Raw genomic sequence first — 15311 nt, forward strand, 5'->3', positions numbered from 1 at the left:
CACCTTTCCCCAGCAAGGTCATTCATACCATGTGTCCCACTGGACTCTGGCCCTGCTGCTGCTGCCCACTCCCCTGGGACTCTGCAATAGGCCTCCCGGACCGTGTCCTTGTCTCACTTCAGTGCCCCCCGCTCTGTCCCGAGCACCAAGACACTCCCCCTCCGCTGTCTAAATATTAACCACTGGCGATAGCGGCCTATGGCACTTCGGCATCGAAGGAGAAAGACTGAGATTTCTCACTGGCGATTGGGCAGCCTCTTGCTCCTGACGCTGAGCGTCTCCTGGAGCCAGAGCCCCTGTCCTACCTGCCTCAGCCACCAGAGCTGCTGCTGCCAGAAGACCACCCTTGCGAGCCTCCTCTCAGCATCCTTCTCTAGTGCCTCACTGTGGGAAGACCAAGTGTATCCGGAACCCAGTCATGTCTCACGACTGGACTCCCGAGAAGGCACAGTCAGTCCCTGCCAGACCCCGCACCTTTGTCCCCTTAGCTGCAGCACTCCTGTCTTCTCTCCCACTCACTTTTAAAGCCACACCTTTGACGAATGTATTAAGTGTAATGGAGAGTATTTTGAAGATGGTCAGGTTATTTTGTAAAAAATATTTAAATACAGAGTTTTGGAAAAATTTCTGGTTTTATTTGGGTACCCCCTCGTATCTGGATTAACTTCGTAGGACTGCCTCCCACATCCTCCCGTGGGGCAGGCAAAAGTTCATTGCTACTGCCCCTGATGTTTGCTGACACTAAGGATAGAGGGTGGAGGTAGGATCCTGGCTTCTCTCCCTGGCTCCACCTGAGGGCTCCGGGTGCTGGGCCCATGATTCCATCGTCCTGCCACTTCACTTGGTTTATTAAATAAATGAAAGATTAAATGAATTTCTACTATTGTGGGGGATGCCATGACTGTCTTCGGTGGAGGTCTGACTGTCTAGCAGAACTATGGTGTGAGCATAGTATCTGCAGCTGGAGGTCAACTGTGATGAGTGCCTGAGCTAGCTGAAAAGTCAAGGGCAGCCTGGGGCCAGCGGGAGTGGAGACTGCCCCTCACCCCTGGGAACTGGGCTGAGTCCACGGAGCAGAGAGGACGAAGAAAGGCTTTGGATGGGCATGATTAAAAATGATACCGAACTCACTGCCATCGAGCTACTTCCGACTCACAGCGACCCTATGGGGCAGCGGGTCTCAACCTTCCTGACGCCGAGACCCTTTAACACAGTTCCTTGTGTTGTGGTGACCCCCCAACTATAAAATTATTTTCGTTGCTACTTCATAGCTGTCATTTTGCTACTGTTATGAATCGGGTGACCCCTGGGAAAGGATCATTCGACCCCCAAAGGGGTTGAGATCCACAGGTTGAGAACCACTGTTGTAGGACAAGCTAGAACTGCTCCTGTGAGTTTCCGTGACAGTAACTCTTTTTTTTTTTTTTTTTTTACCGCCCTGCCCGGACAGTAACTCTTTACAGGAGTAGAAAGCCTCGTCTTTCTCAGGAGGAGCAGTTGATGGTTTTGAACTACTAACCTTGAGGTTCGCAGGCAAGGCTCTCAGACTAGGCTCCAGGAACTTCCTGAACAAAGAAGGGAGCAGTGTGCTTGTTGGGTGGCAAGGAGGGCAGTTTTGCCAGTCTTCAAAGAGCTTATGTGGGGATAGGGCTCGAAAAGGGAGACTGGGTAGGACTGTACAGTTGTCTGGAAACCACACCAAGGTGTCTGCCAGCGATAGCATGGCACAGGGCTTACCACGGGGCAAGCTGAGCAAAATGCGTAGTGCACTGGGGTCTGGGGGTACCGGGAGGCAGGCAGACGATTCCAAAGCTACTTCAGTGACTTAGGCTAGTCACAAAGAGGTTCTGGAATTGGTGCAGAATTTCAGTTTGGGAGAGAAAGCAGTCACGTGCAAGGCAGTGATAGATGTTGAGATTGCTCACAGAGAGACAGCCAAGAGAACAAGGAGGGGATGGGATGGCAGAAACCTTCAGGAGCATGTCTAAGAAGGGGGTTACACATTGAACGGGGCCAGCAAAGAGATGAGAGGGTGAGGAAAGAGCAGTCTCCTGCTTGCTGAGGTTGGCCACAGGTCTTAGGGGTCATGGGCTGTGAGCCTGAGGGCTGGGGACAGGGGACTCTTGGTATGGTGATTGGAGGTCACTGGCCATTGGCGGTAGTGGGGCGGGCTGAATAGTGAGATAAGTAAAAGCCCGATTTGGTGGACTGAAGAGTGAGTGGATTTCCCCTCTGACTTCCTGCTTCAACTCCCCTTGGGCTCCTTTGGTCTTTTGGAGGACAGGGTGGAGCAGGGAGAGATCAATAGGGAGGCTATTCTTGGTAATCCTATCCGAACAGCACTGAGGCATGCTCCCGTGGCCTCCTCTACGTAGGAACACACTCTTTCCATCAGCTTCCTGGGGGCCTCCAGCCCCAGCCTCACTTGCTTAGAGCCTTCTGGCACACAGGTCACCGAGGGTAATGGGGCAGCGGTGCTCTCTGAGGTACCGGAAGCCTCCTCCCTTCCCCATATATTACACATTTATCCCCTCCCTCTAAGGTTCCAGGGCTAGAGAGGTCTCTTTCTTGAACGTCTTCCTTCCCACTAGGGCAGAGTGAATGAGCTCAACAGACTTCTTCTGAATACGCAGAACACCCCAGACCAAGAGCTCAGGGCTTCAAAGGTATCGTGAGGAAGAGGGTACAGATGGCAGAGCCACCCCCCCCTACACTACCACCCCTCCCCCCGCAGGCTCAGGGCTCAGGCTGGGGTGAGATGGCACAGGCCTCAGGAGCTGTCCTCCTCCCTGGCCCTTCCCCATCCTGTCCCTCCCTGCCAGGTCTCACCTCAAAAAACAAGAAAGGACACAGTGAGGGCTTTCTGGAGCCGGCCCCCAGGGGCTGGTCTGTGCTGGGGAGGTCAGAGGGAGAGGCAGGGAAGAAAGCAGAGCCCGGACAAAGGCCCGGTCCACCTTTGAAGCTCTCTAACCCGACGGCGGTGGGAGGGGTGGGGGTGGGGGGCGGGAGTCTAGAGTTTTAAAGAATGTCTCAAATTCCTGCGGAAGTCAGAGGGATTGTAAGAACTCCCCCTCCCCAACACACCTCCTTCCCGGCCTCCTCCACCCCAAGTCCAGTCCTGCACACCTGGGGGGCCCCCAACCCTTTGTCCTCAAGTAATTGCTGGGTGTTGCCCCTGCTTTTAAAGTTCCATTGAACTCGCCAGTTATCAGCTGTGGCTCCAGACCACCCTCCCAATACACCCCCCAGAAAACTACCCCCAACACATCCTGCAGTCTTCAGCGGGATTAAGGCTCTTTGTGATGGGGGGAGAGGAAAAAACGCTAGGCGGTGGAAAGCAATTATGACAAGCTAGAGGGCGGGAGAGTCGGTCCTGGGTCGGGGGGTAGAGGGGCGGACCTCCCTTTTGGCTGCTGTCCCCACCTTCTAAATTGCCCAGGGTTGGGGGTGTCAGACTATTCCAGTTCTCACCTACCGAGAGGTGAGTGACCCCTCAGCCCCCTTCCACTGGAACAACTGGCCACGCTGCTCCTCCAGTTGCCTCTTCCTTGAGCTCTGCCAGCCCCTCTGCACCACCCACGCCCGCTTCATCTTTTAGGCCATGCTTGGAAGAAGTTGAAAGGCCAAAGGACGTCTTGCATTCTCTCTCCTGATTTCCATAACCCTCGCCCAGTATTTTCTCACACAGATGAGGGAGGGAAGGGGGAAACTGAGGCTCGGGGTCCCATGGGCTCTCTCTCTTGAGGAGCACACTTGGGGGTGTGATGGGGCCCCCACTTGACAAGATTAAAAGTGGGTGTAGAGAAAGAGGCGGTGTTCAAGACCTTTGGGTTCCACTCTCTAAATGCACACCTGGGGGCTTATGGGAAAGCCCACCCAGAGCTTCTGTGGTTGGGGAGCAGGGGCCTCACCCCCCTTTTTCTTTCTGCGCCTCACCGCAGGTGACCGACGAGGGCAAAGCCCTGTTCTAATTGAGCTTTCCCCTCAGGTGTGGCTGCCCTCCTGGCCCCAGCGGGGACCTTCGGGAACAGGAGGACGCACTCTCGCCCCCACTCCCCCTTCCGCCAGGCCCCGGCTCTCCATCCCCAGCCTCCGGCTCTCCTCACCGGAAAAAAGCAATCGGGTCGCGGGAGGCGGCTACTGGCGTCCTCCGGTCCAGGCCTCGCTGCGGCCGCTCAGCCCCGCCGCGATCTGGGTCCAGGAGCGGCCCGCCAGCGTCCGCCCTCCGGCCTGCGAGGGGCCCCGGCTGGTCGCGCGCCCACCCCACTCCGCCCGGCCCGGGCGCGGGCCGCTGCTGCGAGGGTTCAGTTTCCCTCGCGCACAGGTAGCACGGGACTCGCGGTGAAAGCCCAGGAAACCGGAGCCCGCGCGAGGGAGGGGCACGCCTGCAAGTCCCCGGGGCCTGGGCGCGCCCCGGCCGCCAGCCTCCCTGGGGGCGGAGGTGCAGGGGCCACCCTGCCCTCCCATGGCCTTGGTCCCCGGCCCCTCTCCCGGCACGGCGGCCTCCCGCGCGGCCCCTCCACCTGCCAGCGCCCCGATCCAGGGCCCGGCGCGCGGAGATCCCAATGCTGGCCCCAGGGGCGCAGCTCCTTGTCCCCCCGAGAAGCAAGCTTATTAGCGGTTGCAGTTTTGTGGTTAGGTTCCCCCCCAAGGGGAGTTGAAGCCCCCCTTCAGATAGCCCGTTTGCAGGAAAATGATTTTATTCTGGAGCTGGGAGGTGGGGTGGGGTGCAGGCCTGGGGAGTGGAATGTGAAGAATGGCCAACCCCCCCATCCCCACCCCAAACAAAACAAAAGTCCCTACTGTCTGGCCAGAGGAATTTGGGGGCTGGGGGCAGACTAAGGGGGTGAGGGGCAGAATTGGAGAGTCACCTCCAGACGGTGTCTGCGAGGCCTTGAATGGGCTGGTGTGCCACCTGGTGCCAGCCCCGGCCAGAGCTGGAGGGCCGGCGGGGGAGTCCAGGCCAACACTACAGCTGCTCTCTTGGGGGTCTGTCCCCCCACCCACCTCCATAAAGGAGCCTATTCCAGTGTGAGGTCCAGGGCACCAACCCTTTGCTACAGTCCTGCCTCTCTCCAGCGGGAGGCGCTGACGCTTCCTGGTGCTGGGCTGGTGGGGGGGGGGTGTCGGTTGGGGCTCTGGCTCCCCCGCCCTCCGCCTCAGCCCAGTCTTTGGATTAGGAAGGGGAGGGGGTGGGAAGGCTTGTTGAGGGGCAGCCGCCCTGCCTCCTCGACTACGTGACAGGTTGGGGCCGCCGCGTGCGCTTGGTCCGGCGAGTGGGGGCCGAGCCCACAAACTCAAACGGCTTCTGCTTGTCAGCGTGGTTGGGGAAGGGCAGCTGGCCCTGGTAGAGACGCTTGATGAAGTGAGCCTCTCGCTGGTTCTGGCGGCTGCGGGAGGCCTGGCGCGGCCGGCCCTGCCGCGTGAAGGCCATGAACCAGCCCTCATGCCTGGCGTTCTGGAAGGCCGTGTAGTTGTTCTCCAGCACGATCTCTGTGAACACGCAGTCCTTGCTCTTCCCGCTGGGCTGCGGGAGACGGAGACGGGAGTGTTTGTACCTGCATCCTGCCGGGGTCCTCCAGTGTGCAGGACTGAGCTAGCAGGGCGCAGCGAGACCCAGGCGAGCGACGGAGCAGTGAGCCCAGGAACTTTGCCTGGTGGCCGGTGGGTGTCCCTGTTTGAGGGGCCCTCGTGGGAGAAAGGATCCCTTTGCTCTGCTGAACATCAGATGGAAACTCAAACACAGGCTTGCCCTGTGCATCTCTGACCCCTTCTCTAGCTCCATTTCCCGGGACTGCAAGGAAAGATACAGCCCAGTCTTTTTCTTAGCCTAAATCATGAAAGCTCTGGCTTCCTCTGCGTGACCTAGTTGGGTGGAGGGACAGGAGGCCATAGTCCCTGTGAGAAGACAGGGAGCACAGGTATCTCCGTGCGATGTTTACAGATTCCCTGGGGTGGGGGCTGCACATTTTTACAGATATGAAGCCTGAGGCTTGGGGGAGGGTTGTCATTTTTGTTACTGGATGAGAAACAGCCAGAATGGGGAGCCAGGATGGATGGGTTCTTGAGGAAACAGAATTCACCCTTACAGCAGTGCTGGCCCCACCAATGCAGGAGGTGGCTCCTGTGCTAGAAGGGTCCTATGGACCCCATTGAATTTGGGGGGCATCTTGCTTTCATGTGGGTGCCTCAGCTCTCAACCCTGACCAGCCCTTACCTGTGAACACAGGCCTGTGACATCATACAGTGGTTACAACATGCCCTGAGGGATGCTGGGAAATGCTACACCATGAAGCAGAGGCAAGGACCCTCATGGACCAGTCCCACAGGAGGCTGCCAGACCCACAGGGCCTTATTGAGTTGGAGAAGCTAGAGGGTGGCAGGGTGGCTGGGGTGACTGCAGCATATGAAGTGTAGCCTTGCCCAAAGTCCTGTCTGGGCCTACGGGTCTTGAAGGGGTAGGGGATAGGATCCCAGTCCAGTAAAGTTCATTCATTCCCCACCATCCCTGGCTCCAAACCTCACCTTCCCGATGAGCTTGCCCCTCTTGTTCATACAGATGTATTTCTCGCTCTCTGCCCCCTTGATGCGCACCCGGCTGCCGAATGTGTCCGTCTCCACTATGAGCTTGGCTGTGATGGGGAGGGGGGAGCGTGAGAAAGATCTCTGTCTAGGAGTTGTGGCAGGGAACCTCAGCCTGACCTCTGTCTAAGGTGAGTAAGGGTGAGGCTCCCCACCCCAACTGAATCAACCCCAGCCCAACTGCCCTCTTCTCCCTTCGAAGGCTCAGCTGATACAGACTCTGTTGGAGGGACCAGGGAGCTCACCGAACTTGTTGCCATCCTCCGCGGTGGCAGAGATGCGACGCCCGGTGACCTGCACATGCTTGCCACTGGTCCGGCTGTAGAGCTGGTACTCTCGGATCTGCCGCCGGCTCAGCTGGTCAGTCATGACGCCCTGGTCCCTCACGTACTGGTTAAAATTAGGAGACGGGTGATTCTCCCCCTTTGCGATTACCAAGGGAAAAATAGTGTCAATTTGCTTTGGGTGACACGACCACCGGTCCAGCCAGGGGAGAAGGGTTAGGGGGAGCCATCTGCCCTGTCAGTGTAGCAGGCGCAGACTGTGGAGCAGATGCGTGGGCCAAGTGCTGGAGGCAGTTCTGAGTCTGCCTTGCCACCGACAGGGCCAGCTGTGACCCTGTGGTCTGGAGCGCTGTCCAGACTGGGGCAAGGGATACATAGCCGTTCAGGCCCCAAATCATGACTCTGGGGGCTGGCAGATGGTGGTGTCCGGTCCGCATATTCTCATGGGAGGGGACCACAGGGCCACACTGCTAACTCGAGCCTGAACCCTGGCCCGTGCCTCTGAGGTCAGTGCTTGTCTCCTTCCTAGGCCTCCATGGTCTTGGGGCCGTGGCCCAGGACTTGCAGCTTTCCCCTGTCCCTCCCCACTGGCCTTGAAGGACCCCAGCACGTGCACACACAAACGCAGAGCAAGCACTGCATCTGTTGAGAGCTTTGAGATAGGGTGGGCCCTGAGAGATTGGGAGAGCACTGTAGGTCTGTCTCTTTGTAGGTTGCTGCAGGTCCCTGGTGAGTGCCCCTTTGTGCCCAAGATCACTCTTCCCTGGGTGTTCAGGACTTGAGTCCATGGTCCCTCACTCCTCTAGAGGCCCCAGCCTCCTTCCTGGAGGAAGATGAAGGGAGCTGTCTGCAGCTGTGGCCCAGCCTTTGCTCCTACCTGCAGCCTGCCCACCCCACAATGTAGCAGGCTCGGCCCCGCTGGGGATGATACAGCCCTGCTGCTTCCCAGGAGAGGAACCCAGCCATTTCCTCCCACTCAGTGCAAAGCTGGGACAAGTACTTTCTCCCAGCTGGGCCTCTCATTACCCACCTGTAGCCCTGAGGGTAAGTGGAAGGGAAACACACTAGCTGCAACCCTCGACCTCCTCAAGGTACAAACCAGGATAGCTTCTTCCTGGCAGAGTGGTGACCTCGGTGGAGCATGTAAATGTACCTTGTTTCTCTCTCTCTCTCTCTCTCTCTCTCTCTCTGGCTGTGCTGGGGCAGCCTTTCCTTGTCCTTTCCTCAATCTTCTACTTCCAACCTCCACACACCCCTCCCTTTCCCTAATTCCACCTTTATCCCTGATCCTTCGGTGACCAGACGCCCCACTTTGGGCCAGACAGTACCGATATTTAACAATTTTCCCCAAGTCCTGCGGCATTTTAAAAAGTCCCGATGTTTGGAAAGAATGCACGACAAGCTAGGGTATACGGTTTTCGGCTGCCATGTGGCTATTTCACCAGGATATGAATTTTATCAGTGGTGTCCTGCTGGTGTCCTACTTTACCAATGTTACAATCTGGTCACCTTACAAATGGATGGGGAAGGGGCTGCATCCCCACCCTTCAGCGTTTGTTAGGGGGCCCCTTCCCTGGAGGGAGAGCAAGGGGGACTATCTATCTATCTATCTATCTATCTATCTATCTATCTATCTATCTATCTAAGATAGGGGCAATTCTCCAGGGTTAACCCTTCATTGCTCGTCTTTGTTTCTTCCCAAGTCCAGTTGCCCTGGGCCAGGAGTACTGCTGGGCACGCAGTGGGACTCCCAGCAGCAGTGCCTGCCCCACATCCCACCTTGGAAACAACTGAGGGGCACATTTGGAATAAGGGATCTGTCCAGCCTACCCTTCACTGGCCTCCCTGCCAGGGGGTGGGGCCTATGGTGCTGGGGACCCTTGGCGGGGTCTTGCCTTATTCCCTCCACCCCAGCCTCCTGGCCCAGGTTCAGACCCTCCGCCCCTCTTGGCGGGCAGCCTCCTCTGGCTGTCTGTTCCAGGTCGGGAGTAGAGAGGGCCCCCCCCCCGAAGCCCCCTCCTCTCCTTGTCCCCCTTCAAGCCCTGCACAAAAGCAGCCCCACGCCCCCCCACAGCCCACAGCCCACAAGTCGCTCTCCCCGCGGGACCTTGCCTGTCCCTTTCATGTTCCCGCTGGGGGGGACCTCCCCTTCCACTGCTGCAGACAGCTGCTTGTCAGACATTCCCTCAAGCATGGCTGTGGTCCGGCCTGCTGGCCCCCCTTTGGAGGGGGGCGAGGGGGCACTTCAAGGGGAAAGGACAGCTTTGCCACCTTCCCTGAGTCCTGAATGGGGCCTCAGCTGGGCCATAAACGCCCGGGCTGAGGCACCATTGTGCTAATTCCCCTTCCAGAACAGGTTGGGCCCACCCCTCTGCCCCCCTCCCCCTGCCGGCCAGGCTGGGGGCTTTCTTCCTGCTCCCCCTGGATGTGTGAAGCAAAAGGCCTGGAACGGGGCTCAAGCAAAGGGGGAAGGAAAAGGGGGGGAGTTGTCTCTCTCCCACCCCCCCACTGCTTCAAAGGCAGCCCCCTTCCCTCTCCCAGAGAAAAGGCATTTACCTTCAAAAAAAGTCCCCACTGGCTATGAAGAGCAGTGGGACTCTGGCCTGGGAAAGCCAAGCGCTCGCGCCGCCCGGTTCTGGACCACTGCATCTCAACAGCTGCACGTTCACGGAGGAACACAAAAAAGGGAGCAGCCTCGAACAGAGGGCTGAGGCTTGGGGGGCGGTAAGGAGGGGGACTGGGGTGGGGTGGGGGTATGTGTAGAGAAATGAATCCTGAATCGGGTCCCAGACAGCCTTCTCTGGGCTTGACCTCTCAGCCCTGTAGGTAGGGGTCAGTCCATCCTGGCTCACCCTGCTCCCCAGCCATCCTTGTTGGTGCCAGTGGGGTGCTGGGCAGAGTCCTAAAGTGGCTTCACATCACACCTGGTTGTTCAGGTCCAGGGAATCTACGGGCCTCACCTGAGCCTCACCTGAGTCTCTCTGCCACCCTTTTCCATCCCACCAGCCTGGGCTGGCCCCTGTGCTTGCTCAGTTCTCTGGGGGGAATCCAGTGCAGAGGGATGGGGAAGAGGGATGGGAAGCAGGGAGCATCTTCAGAGGGAAACTTGCTCATCAGCCTACATCTGCCAGAGTCCTTGTCCAGATCTCCATGACCCCTCGACAGCGTGGGCTGACCCTCTGCATTTCTGAGCCTCCCAAGGGGACAGGCGAGAGCCCTGTCTCTGTCCACCCTAAAAGTAGCCTCCCGCCCCCCCCCCCGCTGGATATGGGGGAGAGTCAGGGAAGGGCGAGCGATGACCGATGAGATGACCGCCTGCCTACCTGAGTTCGACAGCAGAGAATCAGTAGCTGCAAGCACCTGTGTGGGAGACCAAACAGAGCCAGCTGTGGGCGCAGGCACGCGCGCACGCGCGCGCAGCTCCCGGGGCGGCCAGGGGCTAGCAGCCTGCGTGGGCAGTCGGTCCCTGGCCAGTGCGCCCCGAGGCTGGGAATGGCAACAAAACTCCAGTCGGCGGCGGAGACGTAGCACACTTACAGAGTGAGGTTGGGCAGCAAGCGGGCGGCTCCCATCGCGCTGGAGAGATTTCTGGGGCGGCTGCCCCCCTGCCCCCAAACTCAGGAGCTGATGTGGGCAGTACCCAGGGCCAGAGTCCCAGAAGCCAAGGTCTCTGGAAGCCACAGGTTTTCAGGGGGGAAAGGAGGAGAGAGAGGAGAGGGGGAGAAAGCGGAGGGGAGGGGGAAGGGGAGGGGAGGCGGGAGTAATTGGGAGAGCCGAGGTGTGAGGTGTCCACCTTCCTGTCCGCCAAGGCGGCACCAGCACGGCCGCTGGCGGGGGCTCCGCGCAGCACCGCACTCTGGCCCTCTGACTGCCAGGCTCGCGGAGCTCGGAGGATGGAGCTGCGGGCGCCCTGCGGACACGGAGGCTGGTCCCTGCGTTGACCCCCAACAGACCCCGGCTGCAGTGGGGTCCTGGCAGCGGGGCGTGGAAGGGCTGTTTCTCCCCTCTCAGGGTCAGCTCTCTGCCCTCAGGTTTGACCTCCCATCTCCCCACTCCAAGGGCTAGCTGCAGGTACCGAGCCGGGATGGGGTCACTGGTTCTGGCTCTGGGGGGGTGGAAATTCCCCAAAGCAGCCTTAAAAGGAGGAGCCTCTCTACGGGGGGCAGGGGGTGGGCTCAGCTAGGAGCAGTTCCTACCACTTTCCTCATTCCCTTGCTCACCCTCTCTGGCGTCTGGCCCCCCAGGAAGGAGGGGTTCAGGCTGTTCTGGACTGGCAACCAACAAGGAGCAACAGGTTGGGGGCCCCACAGATGGGGAAGAAGGAGAAGCAGGGGGCGGGCCTGCCACCCACCTGAGTAGGGAGGCTGGCCTGTGAGAGGGTGCTGACCTCCAGGTTTCCCCTGGGAAGTGAGGGCAGCAAGGCCGCCCACTCAGAGGACATCAGAGGCATATGGTCTGGCTTGCCCTTTCTGGGGGAGGCCAGTGCCCACTCCCCATCACCTGGGCAGCCAGGGTGAGCCTGGAGCCTCTGGGGGCTTGGAAGACTGTAGCTGCCCCCATGTGTCCCCCAGATGCCCTGTGAAATGCAACGGTTAGGAAAAGTCCACCTGGCTTCCAGCCCCCACCCTGTCTCTTAGACGGAAATCTGAGGCACGCTGGTAGGTGATTTGCTCCCAACACTCATGCTCAGGCTCTCTGCTCTGCGACTCCTTGGACAGTGTCTCAGTCTTCCAGCTGTGTCCATGCCCTCTAGGCATCCTACAGGGCACCTTGGGTTGTGGGCACCCAAGAAGCTCTACTGGATTTGCTGGATGGAAGGTGGTGCCCGAGGCCCTGGAAGCTGGTGACCAGTGTGGCACTGTGACCTGAGGAGGATGGTGCTGGGGAGTAGGGCAGTCTCTGAAGGAAGCTTCCGGGTCACACCTCTGCCTTCCTCCCGGGGTAGACCACTGGATGTGGATTTATTTACCTAAAGAGATGTCCCGGAGGGAGGGCAAAACTCTCACCTCTGGACCCTTCTCTCACCTTCCTGAGCTACAGTAATCCACAAAGTTGTCTGCCACCCCTTCCCCACAACACACAAACAAGTGCAGACCCCCCACCCTGCCTCCTGCTCTGCCTGCCCTGCACACAAAGCACCCAGCAGCTCACTGGTGTGAGTTCACCATGCTGGCTTCAGGAGGCTGGGGCTAGCCCAGGCTCTGCCTCTCTCCTAAGCCCAGGGTTTTAGAATCAAATGCAAAGAGTGCAAAAGCTGGAAGGGCCCAGCGCAGGTCCATGACGTGCCCAAAGTCCCACAGCTACTCAGTGGCCCCAGGAGCTCAGTGTTGGCCATCCAAATTCCTAGTCTGGTCCTCACTGGACCTTCCCGCCTTCCCAGACTGCTTGGGCTCAGGGGGATGACTCCCATTTCTCATAGCCTCCCGCCTCTCCCATGGAGTTGGCCTCAGGAGGTTGGTTTTCTGGAAGCCTTTGGGCTCAGGCCTACCTCCTCACCGGCTTCCAGCTGGGGCACTAAAGGTGACCTTACCCCTGACCTCCATCCTGGAAGGTGCTGGACAGGGTCCCTCTGTAAGAGAGCAGGGACACCTGGAGCAGGTAGCTCTGGCCCTGGGGTGGCAGAGTGGAACTAGCTGTCTGAGGGGAAAGGCGGGGTGGGGATGGATGGGTAGAGGGGGGACAGTAAAGGTAACACAGGCCTGGGAAGTTCCATGAGTGACGCCTGGTCTCCTTGACTGGTGGGCAGTGGGAGCTGAGCAAGGCCTCTGAACCTGAAGGCCTGGTTCCATTCAGTAGGGAAAGTGCCCTTGTCAGGGCCAGCCGCAGCCAGCCTGGGTATCCATGGTAACAGATGCCAGCAGTCAAGCTTGGCCTGGGGCTCAGCCAGAAGACCAGTGCTGGGGACTCTGGGCGTGGTTGCTTCTGGAGAGCCATCTTCTACTCCTTCCTCATCTCTCCCTCCTCACACCTGCAGGCCTGGCCTCCTGATTCAGTGCTCCCTGAGTGTTGTGGGAAGCCCACTGGTGGATCCCGGCTGTCTGGGAGTGCTCTAGGTTCATCTCCTCCAGCTGCTGTTGCAGACTCTAACCTGACTCCTGGGGACCCATGGGCGTCAGAGGAAAACTGTGTGCCATTGGGTTTTCAGTGAGTGGGTTTTTTTCAAAGTTGTATAAAACATTACATTTATTGGTCTTTGTTTTTTCCCCTTGAGAATTAGATGTATTCCCCCCTGGATTCTAAGGGAGCCATTAAATGTACAGCCTCCTGAAACACGGACAGAGGTTCAGACGAAAGGCCTTTTGAGAAGGGCCGAGTTCCTTCTGTGAATGGACCAGAGCTCCGTTAGAGTACTGTCATCAGTGTCCTCATTCACAGGGGCTTATCTTAATTCCATTTCTGCTAACTGGCTTGGCTCCCAGCCCCCTAAACTTAACACTTCTTTGGCTCAAAAGACGTTCCTGGCCTCCTGCCCTTTTAACTTTCTGTTGCCCGGTGCCTTTGGTGTTCACGACCATTGGCAGGATCCAGGGGCTCTGGCTGATTTTTAAGAAGTAGATCACCAGGCCTTTCTTCCGAGGTTCCTCTGGGTGGACGGCCCACCTTCTGGTTAGCAGCTGAGCTCGTGAACTGTTTGCACCACTCAGGGACTCTTGTTTTAGACTTGGCCTTTGGATTTTTATCCCTGCCCTGGTCCTGGCACTCAGAGACTGTGTGACTCATGTCAAGTGCCTTTACGTCTCTGGTCTCGTGTTCCGTTCCACTGTGTACAAAGGAAATGTCATCGCCGATGCTGTCAAAACCCCCACCACCAGTGTCAATTGAGATAAAGGACCTACATTGAAAGTATCCGGAGCCACAAGAAAGAGGGCATTAAGGTGACTGGGGCTCAGTTTACCTACAGTTTGACTTTTTCCCTAGGTGAAGTGAGGTAGGTGGGGGAAGAGGGGTAGGGTTCATTAACATTCACTGGTGGGGGGGTGGGGAGGTGACAGGAGGTGATCAGGGAAGTGAGAAGTAGCATGAACTGCTGTGGTTAATCCTCTCCACTTGGGTGCCAAGTTCAACTGCCCCCCCCACCCCGTCTGTCCCCTCCCCCCCCCCAGCTGGGGCTGTCTCACGCCTGCTCATCCTAACAGCCCAGCTGATACAAACACCCTGGAGCCCAGCTGCAAACCTGCTGCATCCCTCCCCCCTCCACCCCAGCCCTCCCCTTTCCTGTTGGACAAGAGAGGGGTTCAGCGGGGAACTTCTGGGGCTGAGCAGAGCACCCAGCAGTGCACACAGACCTCCCACCTTGGCACTTCAGCCTGTGCTCAGAGACTCATACTATCAGCACGTTATCTGTGGGGTGTCTGACATGGACAGACCCCTGGCTGGACAGAGGGACCACAGCTGGATGGGGAAGGAAGCACTTGTGTGCCCAGCTTCTCTGCTAGGCCATCTCTAGGCTGTGAGCTTAACACTGCCTCTGCCCTGGGCTCAGGAGGTTTCCTAGATGTCTGACTGCTGCCCACCATCCCTTCATCAACAGAATAATTAAGAGCAAGGGTTCTGGGTGTTTGAATCTAGGGTCTTCCACTGTGTGGCTTAGGACAAGTTGTTTAACCTCTCTGTGCTCCACTCCCCTTATTGAGAAATAGATCTGAGAGCATACACCTCAAGGTGTGGTTGTAGAATCAAAGGAGTGTGGATCAGTGCCTGGCACACCGCGTGTGTGGGTGCGTGCGCACGTGCGTGCGTGGGAGCACTCACACGCAAGTGTGTACAAGTATGTGCATGAGCTGCTACGACTGCAGTCTTCGTTTAAGCCCCCCAGCTCCTGCCCCAGGCCCTGTGCTCTTTGTTCCTATTGCTATCAATGTCTGGAAGTGAACCTCTTACTGCCTTCAGGACATTGGACGGTGTTTGACGCCGATGACTGGTGTTTCCCCAGACCATGACTTGGAGTCATGGGATCCTCCATGCCCACCTCCAATCATTCCACTGGGATCATGCTGCATACGTCTCTGCTACCTGGAGCCACACCTGGCCCGTATCCCTTGCTATTCTTGGGGGACATGAGCTCTGTGGTATTTTGTTTGCTAGGACACCACTCCCCAGGCTGTGGGGCCCCACCCCACCCCCTGCCTCCTCTGCATTGGGCATCAGAAGCCAAAGCTCTCCCAAGAGTCCACAGCCTCCTGCTGACATCCCCATGAAGATGTTCAAAGGCCCGTCTCCTAGTCCCATTTTGAGCTCCCCACTGGCCCTGAAGGGTGGCGGCAACGAGAGGGGGCAGGTGAAGGCCCAGCAGAGGCTCTACAAGCATAAGCCTGGTGGGCAGGCAGGGTGTCACCTGTGGGTTTACCTACTTCAGTGCCAATGTCTTCCAGCCCCAACATCACCTTTGCAGGCCTGGGAGAGGGTTAGGGACCAGAACCATACAGGAGGTCCTCCAACCCATTT

At 58.2% G+C, this 15311-nt stretch overlaps 1 protein-coding gene across 2 annotated transcripts; it reads right to left on the bottom strand.

Annotated features, from left to right (window-relative positions):
- Positions 1-5233: 5233 nt before the first annotated feature.
- Positions 5234-10438, bottom strand: FGF17 (fibroblast growth factor 17). Of its 2 annotated transcripts, none has more exons than XM_075555729.1 (5): positions 10404-10438; positions 10190-10226; positions 6828-6972; positions 6526-6632; positions 5234-5527 (listed from the first exon to the last, which is right to left on the bottom strand). In XM_075555729.1, exons 1-5 carry the CDS (start codon positions 10436-10438, stop codon positions 5234-5236), a joined length of 618 nt encoding a protein of 205 aa, XP_075411844.1. The 2 variants fall into 2 exon arrangements, with proteins under 2 accessions (XP_075411844.1, XP_075411843.1); XM_075555728.1 differs by having other exon boundaries at positions 6828-7005.
- Between the last annotated feature and the right edge of the window lie 4873 nt (positions 10439-15311).

The sequence above is a fragment of the Tenrec ecaudatus genome, chromosome 8, assembly GCF_050624435.1.
Source record: "Tenrec ecaudatus isolate mTenEca1 chromosome 8, mTenEca1.hap1, whole genome shotgun sequence".
Lineage (NCBI taxonomy): Eukaryota > Metazoa > Chordata > Mammalia > Afrosoricida > Tenrecidae > Tenrec > Tenrec ecaudatus.